Source organism: Stegastes partitus, unplaced genomic scaffold, assembly GCF_000690725.1.
Source record: "Stegastes partitus isolate 25-593 unplaced genomic scaffold, Stegastes_partitus-1.0.2 Scaffold30, whole genome shotgun sequence".
In the NCBI taxonomy this organism is placed as follows: Eukaryota; Metazoa; Chordata; class Actinopteri; family Pomacentridae; genus Stegastes; species Stegastes partitus.
Window position 1 is genome coordinate 913,270 of NW_007577761.1, and position 21,321 is coordinate 934,590.

Consider the following 21,321-nt stretch of genomic DNA (forward strand, 5'->3'; position numbering starts at 1 on the left):
TGCCTCTTGATTTCTTGCAGCTCTGAGCACACACCTGAGCATCTTGAGATTAGCGCTGAAAGGAGGACACATGCAGCTGGTAAGTAGGCTCTCTTGCAAACCTTTTAAGGATGGCCCAGAAGAGAAGAGGACACTTAAAACAACACAAGCACAAAAGCTGAAAGACCAGAATTTTATTTGTGTTTAATGAAGATGTGCAGTTCAGTTTTTTTTTTCTAGTCAAGAAACATAACACAGCCTGATTTCAGGAGACAGCAGACTTTTCAGACAACCCAGAGTTCATTTGACCTCAAAAAGTGGACTTCTGTTTATTCCTAACACATTGATCATTAGTTGACATGCACACTGAGAACACTGGTTTGATTTCTACACATCATCATGACAAAATGTTTTGCTTCCCTACTGAAAATGAATAAATATTTGTAATCTTCTGCATTAAAGCTCATGCATGCCTTTTGTCTGTTGAATCATGTTTTACAGGCACTACAAAGGCACTACACATGTATGAAGTAGAACGTATTCAAGGAATCCAAGAGCAGAGCCCAAATGTAAAACCTCTGAGAGACAAGCCATGGAGGAATCCTGGTAAGTTGGACTATTTGAGCCTGTAGATGTATATTATCTTTTCACTGTGTGGTTTCATTCAGTGAATATTCACTGATTCCAGACTTGTTTATTACCAACTTGTTGTTCTTTTAATTTTAGGTGCTAACATCTCCGATTACTTTAACTATGATTTTAATGAAAAAAGCTGGATCGCCTACTGTAAGAAGCAGACAAAACTTCATGCAGCCAGTAGAAAGCTTCAAGCGAAATTCATGGTAAGATGAGATATTACTGATGTGGTTTTGTCAACAGTCTTCTTCTTTTCTTTTTTTTTTTTTTTAAGAAGAGACCATAAACATACACAAGAAGAAAATAATCTGCTACTATAACTCAGAACAGATTTTACTGGTCTTGTTTTAATTTAAACTGGAAATGAACTGTGACTAGATTAGAGAGCAGAGGATGAAGGAGAAGTTGTTGTTGTTCCACTCAGGCCCAGAAGAGGCACACTGGACATGGAGAAGAAGAGTCTTCTTGTGCTTTCCCCCCCTCAGGCAGACTATCTATGCGAGCCTCCAGGTCGGTAACATGCCTCCTACTGTTTATTATTGTCTGTATCCCATTCCATGTTACCGCTCTGAGCTCAGATCCGGGAGAAGCTGGCAGCTGGTTGTTTGTGTTTGTTTGTGACACAACTATCTGACTGATGCCATCTGTTTTCTGTGATCCTAAGATGGGCTCAGCATATTAGGGTTGTTTTTACAAGGGATCCCGCAATGTTGAGGTAAACACAAACTTATGTCCATCTGATGAAAGGTTGATGTTTTTTTCTGACTTTTTTCACTTTTTACATTTCATTCATCCTTTTTTTTTTATCTTAACACCATCATAATAAATTGCATATGAGAAGGAAAAACCTACATTTACTCAATTTTTGCATTATTTTGCTTTACTTGAGCATTTCCATTTAATGCTTTTGTATACTTTTTGCTCTAGTAAAGAAGGAAACATTGCATTTTTTTTACAACCAGCATCATTTTTCAACAACTGTAGTTGTAGCTATGTGTCATAGAAATACATAAAAACACATGTAATGAATTATTTAAGCACTGTTTAAAATTAAAATCACCTCAAGCAGTTGCCACGTGAAAGCAATAGTTGATGAATTTGTGATAATAACTAATATATAATATGTTATGTGGGCCAATTTGCATTCTGCTTTCACTGTTGACACTATAGTAGTGTTAGTACACTTTGCTTCGAATTTGGATTCTGAACCAACAACATATTTTACACTTTTGCATTACAACTTATGCATGAGTAAAATATGTAAATATGTCCTAAATACAGCAGAAACACTGCATCAGATTCTTTTCCACCAATGGTATTATCATCATCATCATTTCTGTGGCAGACAGGTGTGCCTTTCCAACCCAGTTACAGGCTTCAATCATTTGTGTGTACATTAATGCTAGGCAGATTTTTTAGTAAGTGGCATCCTGTCCAAGCATACATTTTCCTACCATTTGTGGTCCAGTTGTTTTCCAGATGCGTTTGCCCAAAGCATCTTTTTGCAGAATACCCCCCCCTACTCCCAACCATTTAGTTTAATGGGTGATGAAGATGCCCACTGGAGGTGCTGACCGTCAGATGAGGCTGACTGGCAGAACTAGCCACTTAATTAAAGATCCGTCCCTTGATGATGTTCTCCTCCGTCGGCAAGGTTATCCTTCAGGGAAGGTCGTGGATCTGAGTGCTTTGTGTGACGTCATGCGCCTCCCTCTCTCTATGTGACCGAGCTGGACCAGAGGGGAACCCGGAAGTCATGTCATAAACAAATACACACAATGTATTTTCCAATAGATTATGTGCCAACTGAGGTTTGACCAGTAGCAGCAGCCTTGTTCTCTGAGACCCGAGTTTCTGCTGTAATTGGTAAACTGTCTGTAAAGTGTCCTTTGGAAAAGAAGCGCAGTTTTATCACCTTTACTCTATGCTAAATTTGTGTGGCATTACAACATAGATTAAATTGTGCATTGTCTTTATACAAACCTATTGGGTTACAAAATGTGTGTGCCTTTTAAAACTGGAGCGAATAGTAAAAGAGACATTAAGTAGCTGCAGGCTCCCCTCCTTTGAGCTGCCATTAGATGCAGTTGCTATTTCTTCTTACTGTATGCTTTTCTCTACTGCTGATTAAGTCCTAGTGACAGAAAGGGGTTAGTGTCCCATCTGTGTTTGTGTGTGTGCGTGTGCATGCTCAATGAGGGTGAGGGTAGGGGGGTTTAGGACTGTAAAGGGCTGTTTTGTGAAGAAGGCGAGATGACCCAGATAAGGAGGTTTAATGCGTTAATGGACCTGCAAGGGGTCGAATGGGGGCATTGGGAGTGAGATTAGGACAAACTAATGTCCTGTTTTAAAAATATTATATAAGTGCACATCAGCACCACATGCGCACATATTTTAAGGGTGACTGTGAAAAAGGACTTTGTTTAAGACAGGCTCATTTGCCATTTGTAGTTGCTGTATCAAAATATTGCATGGATGCATTTGTCGTTTATTTTATGTTATTACCTGATTAACAGAGAGTCGCATGCTGCCACTGATAAGATCGGAGGACGGCACAGATCCAGACACAGAGAGAAAAGGCACCGATGTCCCACTGATTTACGCCACAAGACTCAGGTAGCGTCTGTGTGTATGTGTGAGTGAGAGACAAAGACACAGTCTCTGAAGCTATTAATATGTTTATATTGCAGGTGGATACTGAGATGTCCCACAAGGAGGATAGAGTTACTGCTTATCATCTGCCACCACCATCAAATATCAACTCTCTCTTTGCATATAGCCCTTCACGATGTAAGTCACCCCACCACTGGGAAAAAGCATCACACCTAAATAAACATTTAATGAAGGCTCATTTACAATATCTTGAGAACTAACTGGCAAATGTCCTCGCACAATGCCCTTTCTCATTCTGATGGGATGAATATGATCAGATCAGTTGTCATTTAAGAAGCTGGGGTCGAGTGGGTTATTTAGCTTGAATATGAAGATTTTCAGGTGCAAGGGGCCCCAGGAGAACCCATGTGGGCCACATCACGCATCACGCAGCTGCACAAATGACTAATGGCAATCTGACCATGTGTTTGTGAAGCTGCAACACGTGTCATAATAAATAACCCCGTGGAGCTGAAGGACAGAGGTGAACATTCGTGAGTGTGTGTATATGTGTGTGTGCACGCCTGCTTGCATGTGTTTCAAGGCATTGTACAGATATATGTCTTCCTGCAGTCAGGTCTGTAGTGCCAACCAGGTGGGAGTCCGTCAGCGCTATCAACCTTTAGACTTCCTCTTGGTCTTTGTAGTGAATCAGATAGAAATCCAGGAAGACTCCCTGGCGCAAGCACACAGCTGAGCACATGCCACATCTTCATCTTCAAAGGTTCCAAAATAGAAACACTGGCTTAAGCCTCGTTCTTACCCCCTAACGCTGTGAGCCCCATACTGCCCAGCAAGCTCATGCCAGAGCCGCTAATACAACCAAAATATCAAACATCCTGCCGACTACATCTTTGAACAGTCAACAGCAGCTTTGAAGTGTGCATGTATAGCTTTTATCTAGGCCACTCCCCTTTCTTTAAGTTGTAGGCCCTGCCTCCTTTTGTGATGCAAATGTGTAACATGATAAAAATAGCCCATGGTACAAAAAAAAAAAGAAAAAGTGCTGGGCCAGCAGATTGTGGCATGAGAAATGTGCTGAACAGACCGACCGTGGGGAATAGGGCAGAGGAAAAGAAAGGGCTGTTTTTAATTTTTTGTTTGTTTTTCACCGAGGTCACATTACATGCCAAGTGTATTTGATAGGTGCAGATTGTGGAGTGGAACTGTGTCATTACAGGGGTGTACTTGTGTCATCTATCAGTGCAGCACACCGCACAGCCAAGGTGAGGCTGCCTGCTGCTTTGCGCTGCAGCAAATGATTCCTATACCCGGTTAGTAGGTCACTACAGTCGTTGTAGCAACAGAGCTGTTACATTAGTGTCCTCATTGACTGAACATTATAACTGAGCAGATGTGCAGTTCTGTCTAAATTGACCATATCATCACCAAATGCCCTCTGATCAGAGCTATTGATGAGAAGTCCTGACCTCTGTATCTTTTATCACTGGAAGGTTGAACCGAGAAGAGCAATGTTATGTGACACAAGATTTTGTCAAACCTGAGTGTATAAATTCCTTTCTTTTTTTGACTGATTACATCAAAAGTCTGCACCCAGTGTTGATTTTGAGGTTTAGAGTCAAGAATCCCAGCATTTTTTTTTTTTTTGTCAGGAACTAGTGACTTTGCTATTTACGGGCAAGAGGGGCAATGACAGGACAATGCTGTGCGTGTGTCCATGTAGATCGCTGCATCTAAGACTGCAGGAGACAGTACCCTTTACCCTAGCGAAGAACACTTAGGCCTCTGCTGCAGTGCAGAACAGCAGTCAGTGGTCCGGTGAGAAATATCAGCTCCATCTAAAACCCTGCAGCCTGTAGCTCTGTGAAACATTAGCATGAGACAGAAAGCCACGCAAACATAATCGGCAGCAATTAGCCTTCAGCCATTAGCTCTCTCATATGCTGCCAAGCATGGAACTCCAGCCCTCATCAAACACTCAGTTGGGATCACCGCAGGTAGAAGCAATTACTCACTCACGCTAACATTGATGGCATGTGTGTGGACAAGCTGGTGTTTACCGTGTGTGCATGTGCATCTGCTTGTGTATTCAGTACACGCTGCATAGCATTGCTTGAGCACAATTACTATTCTGTTTTAATCACTTTTTAATATTTATGCAGTATTTTACACATAGTAATTAATTCCACAAACTCTTGGCGACGTCCCATGCAGTGACTTCATCTATTTGCCATAATGAGTCCTTGTCTCAGGTGTTTGTTTGTGTGCAGCTCTCCATATTCCTGATGAATCACGCCATTGTCTTTTGGTTTGCTTTCCTAAAAGGAATTGCCTCAAGGCCTTCCACATTACACTTTCAGCCATTGCTGTCTCAGGCTGTTAGAAGTTTATGTTTGCCTGTTCAGTTCTGCTCTTCCCTTGGGTGTCCAGGTGTCTGAGGTATCAAAGGCCTTGCTGGGTCCATAGTGAGCAGTTCAGGCCTTCATAACTCTGTGGGACTTACATTTGAAAGGGACAGAAAATGTTCTGTGTTTTATTCACAAAGCAGGGGAGCTTGACGCTATTTTTCATATTCAGGCATCTGCTGTACGTAGCATACATACAACATCTCATATGATTCTTCCTCCTGTTACAGCCATTTCTTGTGTTCTTTGTGTTGCTAAACTCCCCGGAGCCACTCTCACATTAGGGGTCTTTATAAAAAAAAAAAAAAGAAAAGAAAAAAAAAGAAGGGGATGGTATCCAGATGTGAATGTGTGCTTTTGCCTCAATTCTTCAAAGGAATCACTGTATGTGTGTGGGTGTGTGTGTCTGTGTCTGTGTGTGTGTGTGTTTGTCCTGGCTAAGTGTGTGATTCAGAGCTGATTGTGTTGCTTGGTCACGTAAAATTTAAGCATTCTAACAAGTGGGACCATTAGCTGTGCACTCAAGCGTTTGACTTGTTCTGTTTTATTGATGGAGGTAAAGGCAAGTAGGACTTTGTCGCTCTGACATTTTGAGGCCAATCTAATATCTCTGCTTTAAAAGGAGGCACCGTAAATTTTTAGCTTATGTTGTCGGGAATAGGTGATGTTGTTGATTTTTTGGCCTGTGCTCCTTTTACCTGTCCATGTAATACTGCAGACACATCTACCATGTTTAGTTTGTGCCTTTCTACTAATTTCTCAGTCATCCAACTGGTCCTGAACAATGAACTGATTTCAAACTAGTATTGAAACAATGTAGTTAGCAAGCTGCAAAGGCTGCAATTCAGGATAGACTTTAGGATTTAAATGATCAAAATGTCAATGGATTTGCAAATTCATGCCGTTCTTCTTGTGTGATAGTCATACCTTTGATGACATCTCATGTGGTAATGCTGTGTCACATGTTTAAATGTATTACATTGTGAGTATTAAAGTAAAGACTGACCTAAAAACAACGCATTTTGGGAAACAAACAGAAAAGTCACAATTACATTTTTACCCAAAGGCTTCAGCCCTCCATCCGACTAAAAATATTTTATGTGTTTTGGACAAAATGTAGCTACTTTTTCCTGATGGTTTTCTTTGGGATATGTCTCTTATGTCTTGTGTTAACTGTGTTTTACTGCAATTTTATAATTTGTAAAAGGCTTTATATACTCTAAATGTGTTCTGAATGTCAGAAACTATGGCATGTTGTTACTTTTGCATACATTTTCATGGACAGTAAAAATAGTTCTATAATTTTTGGTTCACTTGTTCCCTCCAAGTAATTTGCAACACCTGAACCTTTTTTTGTTCAAACTGCACTTAAGTTGGGCCATAACTGTGGAGCAAACCCCTCCTTAGAAATGGTTAAAAGCCTTTGTATCAACAGTTTGGCCCGAGAGCCTCTCTTCACATATGTCCAAATAGAAGACAATAACAGAGTAACGGGTGAATGGAAACTGTAAAATATCACATCGTAGATCTAAATCTGGGCAATCGAATTTATCCATGAAGGACTGTCAACTCTGGAACACATTACCAGCTAAAATCCAATTACTTACAGATCTAAGATCTTTCACAACAAAAGTTGAGGGTTGGTGAAAGGCAAACCAGAGCCATTTTTAGTTAACTGTAGCTGTTTTTCCCTCTGTACACATCATAATTAATGTATTTTGTTGTACCTCCATGTCTGTCTTGTATTGTGGTTTCGTGAGAATTAAAGCCATGTATTTTACTTGTACTGGTTATGTAGAAGCCCAACTAGGGAAAAGAGTTGAAAATGAGCAAAAGCTTAAAACTCTCTGTGCAGTACATCAGTTTGATGCTATTTATTGTAGCTATGTTAAAAATGCAACATCCCTACCAAATAAAAATAATTCAACTTCAGTTCTGTTGGTCGGCTTGACAAAACAGACAGTGCCTCTATTTTTATGGTAACAAAGTGTCAAGTGAAAGGTGTCAGATAATGTCAAAATGGTGTTGTGTTTTGTTCATGTGGAATTGGCAGTGAAAAGAATTGCTGTGGATAGGGAATTCACAGGTTTGGAACTGGGGAGGAACATAAAAAGACAAACCATAGTCTAGAGCAACATAATCTGGACTAATGGTCTGAATAACTGACTCTCAGTTCTGTCACCAGGTTTACATTTTCAGGTTTGGTATAATCACATGATTAAAAAAAAATAGCACACTTTGGCAGTTTCATAGGAAATAATATGAAATCCTTACTGACTTGTTTTAACATGTAAACATAGTAACTATAAAGAACCTAACTCTATAATCCTTGCCTTTTCTTTTCCTCTATGCAGCTTTCCTTTTCCAATCAAGATCCTCTCCTCCCTCCACTCCAGCTATTTTCGACAGGTGAGCCCATTAAATTCTCTGTGTCTTTGGTACTTTAGACCTCTGCATGTAATGGCTGTAGTAAAACTGCAGGTGGGACAGTAATAGTGTCAGGGAAACAGTGCACTGATTTGTATTCAGGGAGGTTTGACTCAGGTGCTGGAAAAAGTAGAGAACATATTCAGGAAAATGCACAAAGGAAATGAAAAGAAGAAAATTCTGTCTGTGACTGGACTCCAGGTCACTAATAAAAGGTGTGTTAGCGCTGAAATTTCAAAACAAAACTCTTGTTTATGGAAACAGCTGCCTAATTTCTGAGGCAGACGTAATGGCTCTCGTTTGACACCAGAAGACAACTCATATTTAGCTTTTCAGACATCAGAGCTTTCTGTTCTTAGCTGGATCGGGTTTATCTGTGCTCTGTTGCTCAGCTTGCGACTGAATCAATGGCCAAATAAGGTAGAAAGCAAGACAGCAACCTTGTTTGTGCCTCCAGTTCTCTGTTTATCAGTATCCAAGGCATCCCCCACTCCGCTCTTCTATGTCACAACCTGTCTGCAAACTCCCACATTTCAGCTCTAATTTACACAACTTAGATCAGAAGTGGGCCACGTTGTACCCCAGGCTCTCCTGCATTTTCTTACATAGCCGTAAATGCAGCCCCACTCCAGTTTTGTTTGCTGCTTAGCTTGTTTCTTTTGGATGTTGTCTGTATTCAAGCCTGTCTCAATACATCTTTCTGTTTGTCTGTCTCTCCAGCTTCCTGTCTCTTCATTTTTTTTTCTCTTTTCTCAGTCCTACTCTTTCCCTTTCTCCTAATTTGCTGTGTCTGATGTGTGCCTGAATTTACTCTGTACTTTGTCCCGAAAGATGGTTTTTCTCACATCTCAGTCCATCTGCCAAATCCTCATATCCTTCAGGGACTTACTGTTCCTATGAACTCTGCCAACCATCTCCTGTACGCTTTATGAATCATTTCCTTTTTAACTTTTTTTTTTTAAACACACACATGTGCAGTGTCTACACCGATAGTCCTGGCCTCACTGTTGCAGCTCAGCTTTTCCCTTGGGGATATTAGGAACAGCAGGTATTTATGGCATAATCTGGGCCCTGGCTTCCCATGTTGTGTGGAGGGCCAAGGCCCCTAGGGATCCCACAATTCATATTTGAGTTGTGCTGATTTTGAATTGTGCTCATTTCACAGTAATGTGCCTTTATAGGGAGACTAATTGTATCATGTTGTCACTAAAAATCTGGCTTTCAGTCTTGCACATTCTCAGTCATTCTAAATCCAAGTCTAATGTATTAGCAGAATTAACAAGTAACATAATAATCACCATTGTAAAAATCTTTGCTGAACAAGTCAAAGCAGATGTTTGTGTGCTGTTTGATTAAAACCAAAAACAACTGCAGCTGTAGAAGATTTTAACAGAGAATTGCTTTTCACAGAAAACACAAGGCTTTTTGTTATGACATAAACACAGTAAGTGCGAAAAGATGATCACTGGTGCTACTGTCTTTTAAATCCATGTGATATGAATTGACAGGCAATACAGTACTGCACAACCAAAAGTAAAAGCTCTGTACATAATCTTGACACAAAGTCAAGAGTACCACCACTGTTGGACTCTACTAACTGTCCGATCCTACTTTTGATATTTATGGACAGAATCTCAAGGTGCAACCAAGGTGAGGAGGGCGTCTTTTGCAGAAGATGTAGATCTGTTGGCTTTACAAACCGTGACCTTCAGCGTGAATTGGGGTGGCTTGCAGCTGAGTGTTAGGTGCCTGGGATGACAGTCAGCAGTCAGTCAAAGGCCACATTCCTCTGCTGGACACTAGTGGATCACTGCCTCAGATGAAGGCGTTTAAGTATCTTGGGATCTTGTTCCCCAGTGATGGGAAACTGAAACGTGTGATGGACCGACCACTTGGTGCGGCGCTAGCAGTAGTGTGAAACCATTGTGGTGAAGAGGGAACTGAGTCAGAAAGCAACGCTCTCAATACACTGTTTAATGACATATGGTCATGAGCTCTGAGTAGTGACTGAAAGAATAAACTTGGGGATATAAGCAGCTAAAATTCAGGGCAGCTGGGTTCGACATTCGAAGTAGAGCCACTGCTCCTTCGAATCAAAAGGAGCAAGCTGAGGTGGTTCAGCATCTCATAAGGTTACCTCCCGCGTGCCTTCCTTTGGAGGTTTTCTGGGCACACCCAACTACACGGGGAGCCCGTGGTAGAACCAGAACATGCTGAAGGAATTTCATATTTCATCTGATCTGGGAACACCATGAGATACCCCAGGAGGAGCTATAGAATGTTGCAGGAGAGAGGGACGTGTGGAATGTACTTCTTAGCAGGCAGCCACTGAAGCAAACTCTGGATAAACAGGGGGGAAAAAAATGGGTGCATGAATACATAAATGTATATTTGGACAAGTTATGATTACATTTTTTGGTCAATTAATAATCCTATAAAATGAAGTAAATGATTCAGGCCAGCAAGGATGGTTGTTTACTTTTTCTACATAAATCATATCTGTTACTCAGATATGACATCTGAATCATATCTGAGTAACCAATACAATTTGAAACAAGTTTGAACACCAACAGTCTAGATCAATATAGTAATACTATGGACTGTGAAAATGCTTAAAGAAATTGTTACAGGTTTGCTATATTACCTGTCCCGAACCTTGTATCACAGATTAGTATGTTTATTCTGTTTCGATGCAGTAATAGGAAGGGACTCCTTGCTTTGACAAAACCATTAAGGACATTCATGTGGCATTTTAGACTCAGTTATAATCATCAGTGTTTATGTTGATGAAAGAAAGAGACCACAAGTTGTGGTTTCTGAGTACTTAGATGAACCATTAGGCATACATTATATCATCCTCGTTTTGCTACTGCCAGCAGCCACATGCCTGCCAATCCAGGCTCACTCATCCATTCATTCATTCTTCTCCATTCACAAAGCATTCTTTCTTCATCTCTCTGTGTCTGTTAGACCAAAAATAAAATTCAACAGTGATGGACTGTTGACTATGGAATTTATGGTGCAATGTGTTTGGACTCACACCTGCTGGAAAGCCGTTCAGTTGGATGAACTTCATACACATCAAGTTCACCTTCAGCACACTCGGAAGCTTTCAGTTGGAAGTGGGTGTATGTTCAGGCCACGTGGACGGGCAGAAGATCCAGATAGTTATCAGTAATATGCCCTCCATCCGTTCCTCAAGGGTTGGCGAGCACACGCTGCGCCTTGACAATGAGCCAGTCACTTCAAACACTTGAAAAACACAGCTGTGCATTTGGAAAAGCGCTTTGATCATGTAGCAGACCGGTCTACTTGTTTTTTTCTTTTTCATTCATTGATTTGTTTGCTCACACCGTTTCTTTTGTGTTTCTTAGAATGAATGACCTTAAACATCACATAAAACTGAATGAAAACTGGCAATAGAGTCTGCCAGGAATACATAACTATACAAATACCAGAACACTAGTGCCTGTATTTAAGATACATAAAGGACCTAAATGGATATATTTTTAACTTCTGCTTAATAATTGTATTTTCTCTTGTATTTATGTGTGTATATATAAATGCACAGCCTTGTCTGTTGAAATTGTATGTAATTAAACATTGTATTCACTTCATATTTCTTTAATTTTCCTTTTCAGTGGACACTCTAATGACTTTGATGGTCCCTCAACTGCACTGTACACACGTTCATCAGGTAAGAATGCATATTTCCGTGAAGGACAGTGACTGTGATAGATAGCATTTCATTATTGTGACATAACAATGCTGCAGCCCAATGTATGGTATACTACATGACTGCAGAGCCTAGTGAATTTGTATTGCTCCTGCTGACCTGGGTCACTACTGTGTTAATGGACTCCTCCACTACAGTCAACCGTTCTAGGAAATTCCCCACTCCATGCTCTCTCACACATATTTCTCAACCATCGTGGGTATTGGAAAACTGAGATATTTCCTTATGATAATAAAAAATATGTGACTTGGGCCTTTTATTCAGCTCAGTGTGCAGCTACAGCCCAAACTTTGATTGTTTTCAGCACAGCTCTCCTAAAGCTCTTGTGCTTTCTTCTCTTTTCAACAGAAACCTGCCCTATATATTTGTTTTGAACTTCCAGTCTGTGTATGTTCTAAATATGCTCTTTGACAGAACGTAACTGCTGAAGTGTTAACCGTTACATTAATCATACATAAGCAAAGGAAAAAAACAAACTATGAAACAAACAGCTGTCAAGTGCTGCGCTGAATACAACGACTTGCTGAATGCTTCATTTATAGTCTGAGTAAATAAAACTGATGCAGTTGCCAGATGCTGCTGTTTAGGGTCATCTGTTTGTCATGGCTTTATTCATTCTGTTCGGGTGTATCGTCTTTAATCCCAGGGAGGATCGCCACCAGAGCTAGAGTGATTGATACTACCAAGGCCTGGGAATACCACGCAAGGCAACTTAAGTGTGACAGGCAAAGAGATAGATCCAGAGAGCATGGTGATGATAAAGAAAACAAAAGAGGCAGCGATAGAGAAAAGAAGAGACATTCTTCTTCACACAACAGGTGGGTCTCAGTGGCTTGACACCATAAATGCTCATAATCAGACCCTTGATCTGTTCTTTTTTTCTTTTCAATGTATATAAATGTCAAGTTGGTTTGTATGTCATGTTGATACAGCAAAAGACACAGTGTGTATTCTGTCTTCCCTCTTCCCACTGCTGGGTGCCTCTGCAGTGGATGAAAGCAAATGTCTGCTACACAGCTGTGGTCCTCTGGATTAGGCAACATATAGTATATTGGTTCTTGTCCAGTTATTCATTCTATTCTGGCCTTGTTCAATATGTGTGCATTTCCAGCCTGCCTGTCTTTCTTTAACACACAGATACACACACACTGATATGTGTACGGAAAGCTTGGAAAGTGATGGATAGTGACAGAAAACTTTAGAGGAGATTTAAAAAAAAAAGAAAAAAAAAGCAGAACAAAAAATGATCATGAAGGGGAGTGTAGAGCTGCACAGCAGTCTGTTTGCCAGGTGAGACAAGAGATGTGTACACTCACTGTATGGTGCTCATCAGAGAAGCGTAGCATCTCAGCTTGACTATATAATAGAGTGTGACAGCTGTGTGTCTGAAGAAATGTGAATAAAAGGGACTCAGAAATGGCTAACTCAGAACTTAGTCTGCACTTCAACATGCATCCAAAAATTAGTATCAGGTGTCCAACAAACATGTATGAATTTACCTAAACTGTTTCCATATACCACATCTAAAGGCATTGCTGTTGTGAATGGTTCCCCTCTCAGCTATCCAGCTGATAACTGTAATATAAACACTGTTATGAGAAAATGTGTAGCTATTGTGGAGAAATGCACACTATTGCAAAAGAACATAAGGCTATTGTGACAGAAATCAAGACTACTGCAAGACCAGGAGAAATTATTGCCAGCATATGCAGAACTATTTTAGCTGCTCTGGTGCAGTGAGATGAGGGAATAACTCACTGTAGCTGTTTGCCAGCTATTGCCAGGAAATAATTGAGTCTACACTCTCTGCATGGAATTTGGGCCCTTCCTCCCTGTGGCTCACTGATGATAAGAGCCAATCTGATTTCCACTCCAAATTTCACATAGTGCCCTACTAGCCTACAGTCTGACAGCCCGAGTGTTGCTGTGTACTCAAACATTCATGCTCACATGTGTGCACAAGCCAAATCTTGCCCTACATTTCCTCTACACTCAGTGATGACCTTTACCCAGATGTCTATTTAATTATTATCAACTCCGACAGCTGCCAACTATAATACATGCAGGCGCATCTTTCCTCCTCCTCTCGTACTCCTCAGCTGACCTGAGGCTCATACTGTATGAAAGACGGAACGTTTCCGTTTTATTGTGACAGAGAATTTTTCACCAAAATACATGTTAGGTACCAGGGATACTCCTGCCTTTGCCCTCGCCTGAAGCACTGGCTTCAGATCTGTCACTGCCTAAATACTTGAAACTACAAACACCAGCAATCAGACTGAAATTTAAGACTAATTTCTCAGTCCGTGCCTGTAGTTTCAAAGGCTGTAATGCTGTTGATAACAACGGACTCCTGTGTCAGCTACTGTTGGAGCCTCATTGTTAATTAACTTGCATGGAAATAAGTGCAAAATAGCAAAAGTGACAAACTGAAGTATCTTTCCGTACTGCGCTCTGTTAAAATATCCTCGTACACTGTTCTGCTTTTCAGCACTTTTCCTACTTGAAGCAGTGAGCTTTTCCAGGAGTGTTTATGCACTCGATGACTGAATTCCGGTTTATATGTAAAGCTCAGAACAATCTTGTGGGTCACATGAGGAAAGTGGGACATGGGGACAGCTGGGAAACTGTAGGCGAACTTCAGAAGATAGGAACAACGAGAATCATGTGTGTGACAGACACAGAGGGAATGCACATGAGGATTTAGTGATTCTTACCACAGATTTGCTTGAATGTCAGTCACAGAGGACAGTTCCTGTGGCCAAATGTGTGCTACTCACACCTTTTGGGCTCCGTTGTTTGCTCTACGTTCTAGTCGCGTGACCAGGCTTTGTACTCTGCGTGTCTCACACACACACACACACACACACACACACACGCACGTACAGGTTGTATGTTTTCTGTAACATTGATTTATGGTTGTGCTCTGGCCTATTTTTAGACTGGAAGCAGAGGGATTTATCGTTAGTGTGTGTGCAAAAGAGAGAGCGAAACAGATGGAGCCTTACCCACCTTCGTTACTAGCCGCCTCTTATTGTTCACTGGCGAGGTCAGTGTGAGTGTTACATTTGTGCATTTGTGGTGCTAATTTCGGAGCTTACCAGCCCACATGTCCTGTGCTGAGTCACACACAGGCAGCGTGTGGCAGGGCAGCCCTCTAGGCATCAGCTACTGGTTATCAGCTGCGGTCGAGACAGCATGCTTTGGATTTACCACCGCCACTAATAGATTCCATGAGGCTCACACTTACATTTTCACCCATGCATTTATTCAGAATGAGTGATATACTGTACTTTTCTGACACCTTTTACCTTTTTTTAGTGGGTGCATTCCAAGCAGCTGATTGGCCATTTGGTCAACACTTGTCCCCTGACTGTAAATCTCATCTCTGGATGATAAATGTAGCTCTTTACAGCTGGCACGGCCTCAGAGTCTCTTATCATCTCTTTCAGGCACACATATGCCGACATTTGCACAAGACAATGAGGACATGCAATATCTACTTCTCTCCTTGGTCCATTTCTTACATTACAGCATCGCTTCGCACAAAGAAATCTAATTTAAATACCCCTCGGCTTGTTTGATCGTTGGCTGACAAAAAAAAAAAAAAACCTGCGCTCATAATCCAGTGACTTCACTTAATAATAACTGAAAGGAGAAGTCTGAGTGTGATGAGGAAATTAAAATGATAATTATCTTCCCGCTTAAACTTGCAGTAAAAGCGTCATTAGAAAATGCCGTGAGGCTACTTTCAGTGTTAATAAAGGGTATAGCTAACTCTGATTTGAAACAGGAGCTGTTAATTGAAAAAAGGCCATTGTACTGCAATGCATTGAAACCAAACTAGGGCATTGCTAACTCGGAACAGCAAAAGCATAGAAATAACATTATACAGTCTAAACCGAATTTGTGCCAGTCAACAATAGCTGTCTCGTTCAATTCTCATTAATGCACAACAGAATGATTCCCTTCCTTAGCGGAATACATGTGGAAAATAACATTTTCTGGAGTTTCACAAGTTTTGTCTGTGTTTTGGAAAAAATAATCCCCCAGTGCAACTTTGATGGCAGCTTTGTGTTTTGGAGGAACAGTCCTGTCTCTCTTCAAGGTTTTGTTTTAGATTTAGGAGGAACAGTCTGATCCAAATTGCCACCTTCTTCTGCCACGGGCAGAAAGGGGTACAGTAAAACCTTTCTTTTTCTTGATTTTCCTCTGCTGCTTTGTGCTTGATGCCACTTTTATCCTGGCTTCAGGATCTGTCTCGGGGCCTGTACATTCTTCCACCTACATCTGTTTTTATTTTCCCTCCACCCAACAGTTTTTTTTTTTAGCCCTTAATGTGACATACTTTTTGTCTTTCTGCCTCAACCTCATGCAAGACATTTCTTTTCTTCAACCAATCTCGGGGCCTGTACCTAATAAATTTTAATGTTCCTTCTACAGTGCAAGCTCCACCCTGCACTGAATGCTACTGTCTGTCTTTATTCTTAGAAAAACAGCACAATGTCTTGTCTTACCTTTACACACATAGCAGCCATACATTCCTCGACATTTTCTACTGTTTCTTCCACCATGTTCCAACAGCCAACACCTCTTGTTCACTTGCTTGCCCTTTCCCAGGGGCATTGCACATTTATTATATATAAAAAAAAAACATGTTACAGCAGATTCTGCTTCTTTACTTTTGTTGGTTTAGACTTACCTGAACCCCCGGTTTGCTACAGTTTATGCTCATCCTCTAATGATAATGCTGGCTTCTAAGCTGTATCTTTGTCCTTCCTAGAGTAAACAGACTGGCATGGGTGTCCTTATACCGCCTCGGTTTGCTCAGTAACCTAATTTAATAAGATAATGTGATCTCTTTGGCCAAATAAAACATTCTGCTACAAAGCAAGGAGAGCACTACACTGGTATTTAGATCAAAACATACACTGTTAGTTAACAGAAGATGACTTTTTGCTTTAACTGAATTTTCTCATGCATACCACTGCTTCATCGTATTTCATACGTAGTGTATGTTCATTGTTCTGATTATGTCACTTGTAATTAGTCTGACTCAACGGATGTAGACTCTGGGTTGTAGTCTGTTATTTCTGCCGCGCATTTCATGCAGCTTTCTCCCCCTCTTCTGCTATCTGCGTGTAACTATGGGTAACAACAACAACAACTTCTGAGCTGCAACCTACAGGCAAAAAAATCACAAGTTTTATCGAAGATTTGGATTGTGCAATGTGGCATTGATGCTTGTTTCTTTTAGTGAATAAGCCATTTTAAGACAGCACTGGCCTCCTAAATGTTCCACCAAAACAATTCCCCCTGTCACTATTTTGCAGGACACCATCGCTGCATCCTGCCTTAGCCCCATCCAAGACTATTGTGATTGGTTTAAAGTTATATAAACATGGGACTGCAAGATGGCGCAGTGGTTAGCATCGTTGCCTCGCAGCAAGAAGGTCACCGATTCGTGCTCACCGGGATCTTTCTGCGTGGAGTTTGCATGTTCTCCCCATGCAGCGTGGGTTCTCTCTGGGTTCTCCAGCTTCCTCCCACACAGTCCAAAAACATGTTGAGGTTGGTTAATGATTCTGGATTGTCCATAGGTGTGAATGTGAGTGTGCTTGGTTGTCTGTCTCTAAGTGTAGTCCTGTGATAGACTGGTTACCTGTCCGGGTTGTCCCCTGCCTTCGCCTTCAGTTAGCTGGGATAGACTCCAGCCCCCCCACGACCTCAGTTAGGATTTAGCGGTGTATAGATGATGGATGGATGGATGCATAAACATGCCAGAATGTTTCTTTCCTTTATAGCAGAATGATAATGAGGTATAGCCAGGCCATTCTCCACAGCGCCTTGAAGATAGGTCTGACTATATGAGACTAACTTGTAATCAACAACTCAGCCTTTTTCATGTGGAAAAGGCTGAGTTGTTGCTCAAAGTTGGATCACTAAACCCAAACTTAATCAACTTCATATTATCAGTTTTCCAGGGAAGCACATTTAACCAATCCTATATATTACCACATCCAGATAAACAGTAATTACCATAATCATGTTGCCGTCCAAGAGCTGGAACAAAGGGTGTTGGGAACAAAAAGGCAAAACTTGTTTTAGTGCCAGTCCATTATTGTCTTTCCACTGTACCTGGCAAAACCATGAGCAGGTGTGGGCTTTGGTTTTTCATTTAGCTTCATTGAAATGCTTCCATGTTTGTACTTAGTCTCTTTACTATACCACACTGTGTCTTTTCATTCATTTGAGTTCCAAACACATTCAGAGAAACTAGGCAAAGTCTCTCTACAGCTGTGTAGTTGGTTTTAGATGCACAGCACCATGGCATGTGAAGGTAGAATCTAAATAGTAATTGGCTCTAATATTTAAATATCCTGCATGATCATCACATTTCATGTTTCATTCAACGTTATTATATAATCTTAGCAAGAACAAACACTTTTCTTGACAGAAAATTACACTGGCAAAGGTGTGTTTCTTTTGGCGACCGGATTCTCCACCATAAACTAGCTGAAATAACATTTCCCGCTCCATGAGCCATTATTGCATTCACATCCCCTTACTAGCAGCTGCTATTTGTTTTCGCAGACACTATTTCCATTTTGGTTGTGTTAGTTACGAAATTGTGTTTTATATCCACAGCGAGGCTCAAAAAGTCATCTGGTTTTCTCAGTTAAATGACTGTAGGGGTAGAGTGGTCAAATTTACACTTCAGTAGGCTCAGGCATGTTCTGAAATCTGTGATGCTGCTCGCTCTGACAAGCTTGGCCACTACTGATGAATAAAATTATAAAATGTGAAAGCGAGTCCTGAGGCTTCATGCTATAATTTACTCTTGGTAACACTGTCTCCTTGGGAGCCATTTGACTGTGTTCTTGGTGTTATGCGAGGTGGTTGTTTCTATGTTCAAACTAATGGCTCTGAGCAAAAACAAATGTGGGCCTTGGGTCCTAATCCATGCTGCTAACAGAAGAGCTGTCTCCAAATATTGAATACATTTAGCTTTGTACTTGCAACACTCTGCCCCTTAAGGCTCTTTCTCTCTCTTGTTGAACGAGTGAATGGTAATAATTACTCCAGCCATGTGTGAGCCGAGTGTCTACACTAGCAGTGCAGTATTTGTACTTTTCCTATACACTTGTTTATTTATTTATTTTTGACCAAGATGATACTTTTATAGAGGCGGTGAGAAATACTTTAAAAGTGATGATTCTTAAAGGTCATGTTGATTATTCTAAAATTGCAGACCACGGACTGTGTCAAGGTGGTGAGGTGAGCATTTTAGAGAGAGAGAGGGAAGAAAATATATACTTCAGATTCACACTGCAAATTTGCCATCAGCAGAGAGTGAGAGTTTCTCTTTAATCTTGCAAGCTATCTGCACTATCATCTGGACTCAGTATCAACCATACTGGCTCCTGTTCTATAGCTACTCAATACGACCATCCTCCAAAGATACATCTGCTGTATCATACACTAATCAGCCACAAAGTTAAAACTATCTAGCTAATAATGAGTTGGACCTCTGCATGCTGCCAAAACAGCCCTGAATCATTGCAGCATGGACCAGGTCGTTGGCAGCAGATCATTGGGCTCCTGTGGGTTGTAGATCAGGCTTTATTTGGCACATGCCATCAATGCTTGATCAAATTCTGATCTAAGTGAGTTTGGAGGCCAGGTCAACACCTTGGGCTCTTTGCAGTGTTTCTTGTGCTGCACCTGAACAGCTCTTGTGATGTGGTTGGGCGATGGCTGCTGCTGTTGGGGAGTGTCGTTGCCATGGTGCTTGGTCTGGAACAATGTTTAGGTGGTCTGTATGTGTCAGATGAACATTTATTGGGATTCCAAGACCTAAGGTTTTCCTGCCAGACACTGCAAAAACAAGCTGTTGTTGCTTTTGTAAAGGGAGAAATATTTCTGCTTTTCTAGATTTTTACGTTTGAGAAAACCTTTTTTTACTGCCTATTGTATTATTTCCTATTATGTATTGTTTAAGCTGGCACAGTGGAGCAGACAATAACATCTTCACTGAGCTGTTTTTCTCATATATCAACTATGGAGAAGTTTACTTTACTTGTTCCTACATAGTTTCTCATTTCTCTGAGTTATAGTTGACAGCTGTGTTTAAAATAAAGTCAAGCTGTGGCTCCATACCTTTCAGATGCAACTGCTTGGTGAAGGGACATCATCAAGACATTTGGGTTTAGTCTTGATCCCTGCAATAACTCCACTCCTGTGGCCTGTCATTGCTGCCACTCATCACCACACACACATACACACATTTTGTCTTTTACAGCTTAGTCCAATTTTTTTTCTGATTGTATTCAGCAGTTTGAATAATTCCTCACCCAGTGTTCTTCCAGGCACCTCTCTGCAGGGGAGAAAATCCTCCAGTATTGTCTTTTCTTTTAGACGCCAAATGAATTCAATCTGTCGAGTTGCATTAGCGGCATCTATTGATCCATCCAGCTGAATTGTTTGCAGGAACACAATCAGAGACTGAATGTCATCTGACAGTTCTACAACTCTCCTCCTTACTTTGTCATTTGAAAGAGGAACTGTTTTGAACTTATTAGCCGCCTCTGCTCTAAGCCTAACCTCCAGCTGGAAGTAACAGTTCTTCTTCGATTTTATGCAGCTTCTTATTTTTTGTCTTGTTTTACTATCCACTGACTGTTCACCATTTATTTTTTCTGGCTGGCTTTTTCTTCACCCCTCTGTCAGAAGACGTTTTTAGATTTACTTGCATGCTCCAGCTTTTGTCATGACTTGCTTTAAGGCTATGTTTTTTGACAAGCGAAGAGAGACAACACATTGTGGTCTCCACCAAACTTAATATAGCTAGCATTTTTCTTGGCAAGGTGTAACCACTGAAGATGTGAAATGAAATATTTTAAACTAAATTTTTAAAATACAATGTTAAAAATGTACAGCAAAACAATTGAAAGTTGTTCTTGGGACAGCCTTGGCCTGTCATTTAAGACACCTCGGAGTCCTGCAGCGTTCACTTTGAAAACTACTGCACTATAAAGTTGCATGTGTCTAATCGAAACCCTCCACTGTCACCTTAACCTTTGCATTAATATGTTTTTGCATGTGTGTCTTTAGAGGTCATATGTGGGGAGAATAAAAAGTCTAAGTAATGACTGATCAGTCCTGTAGTCTCAAAGGACTGCAGGTCCTAGAGTGAATAATACATTTTTTTTTTTTTTTTCGCTTAGAGGATACTGCAGCATGGCTGCTCGGCTCTAATGTAAAGGGCATGCTGTGACACTAGTGTTGTTACTCGAAGTCCAGGCCAGGGGGAGGCTACAAAGCTCAGGCAGGCAGACAGTAGGTATTGTGCTTAAGGTTTTGGTCCTTTGAGTCTAGACTTTTCTGCAATTCCCAGTGGATAAAGGAGAAGAGACCAGCAGTCTTATTCCTGTGGGCCATCAGCTCTTTTCCTGCTGTATTATTTCCTGAATACACTGCATGTGTGTACTGTGTGTTTTCTTTTAGAGCGGAGGAACAGAAAAA

General features: G+C 40.9%; 1 protein-coding gene across 1 annotated transcript in view; it reads left to right on the top strand.

The window, feature by feature from the left end:
- The first annotated feature begins 500 nt into the window (after positions 1–500).
- fip1l1a (FIP1 like 1a (S. cerevisiae)) overlaps positions 501–21,321 on the top strand; it is a 21,461-nt gene continuing 640 nt past the window's right edge. The window contains exons 1-5 of the mRNA XM_008299497.1: positions 501–585; positions 706–821; positions 5,659–5,693; positions 11,702–11,757; positions 12,443–12,614. Of these exons, the coding sequence (XP_008297719.1) occupies positions 501–585; positions 706–821; positions 5,659–5,693; positions 11,702–11,757; positions 12,443–12,614 (464 nt within the window). The remainder of the gene's footprint in view (positions 586–705; positions 822–5,658; positions 5,694–11,701; positions 11,758–12,442; positions 12,615–21,321) is intronic.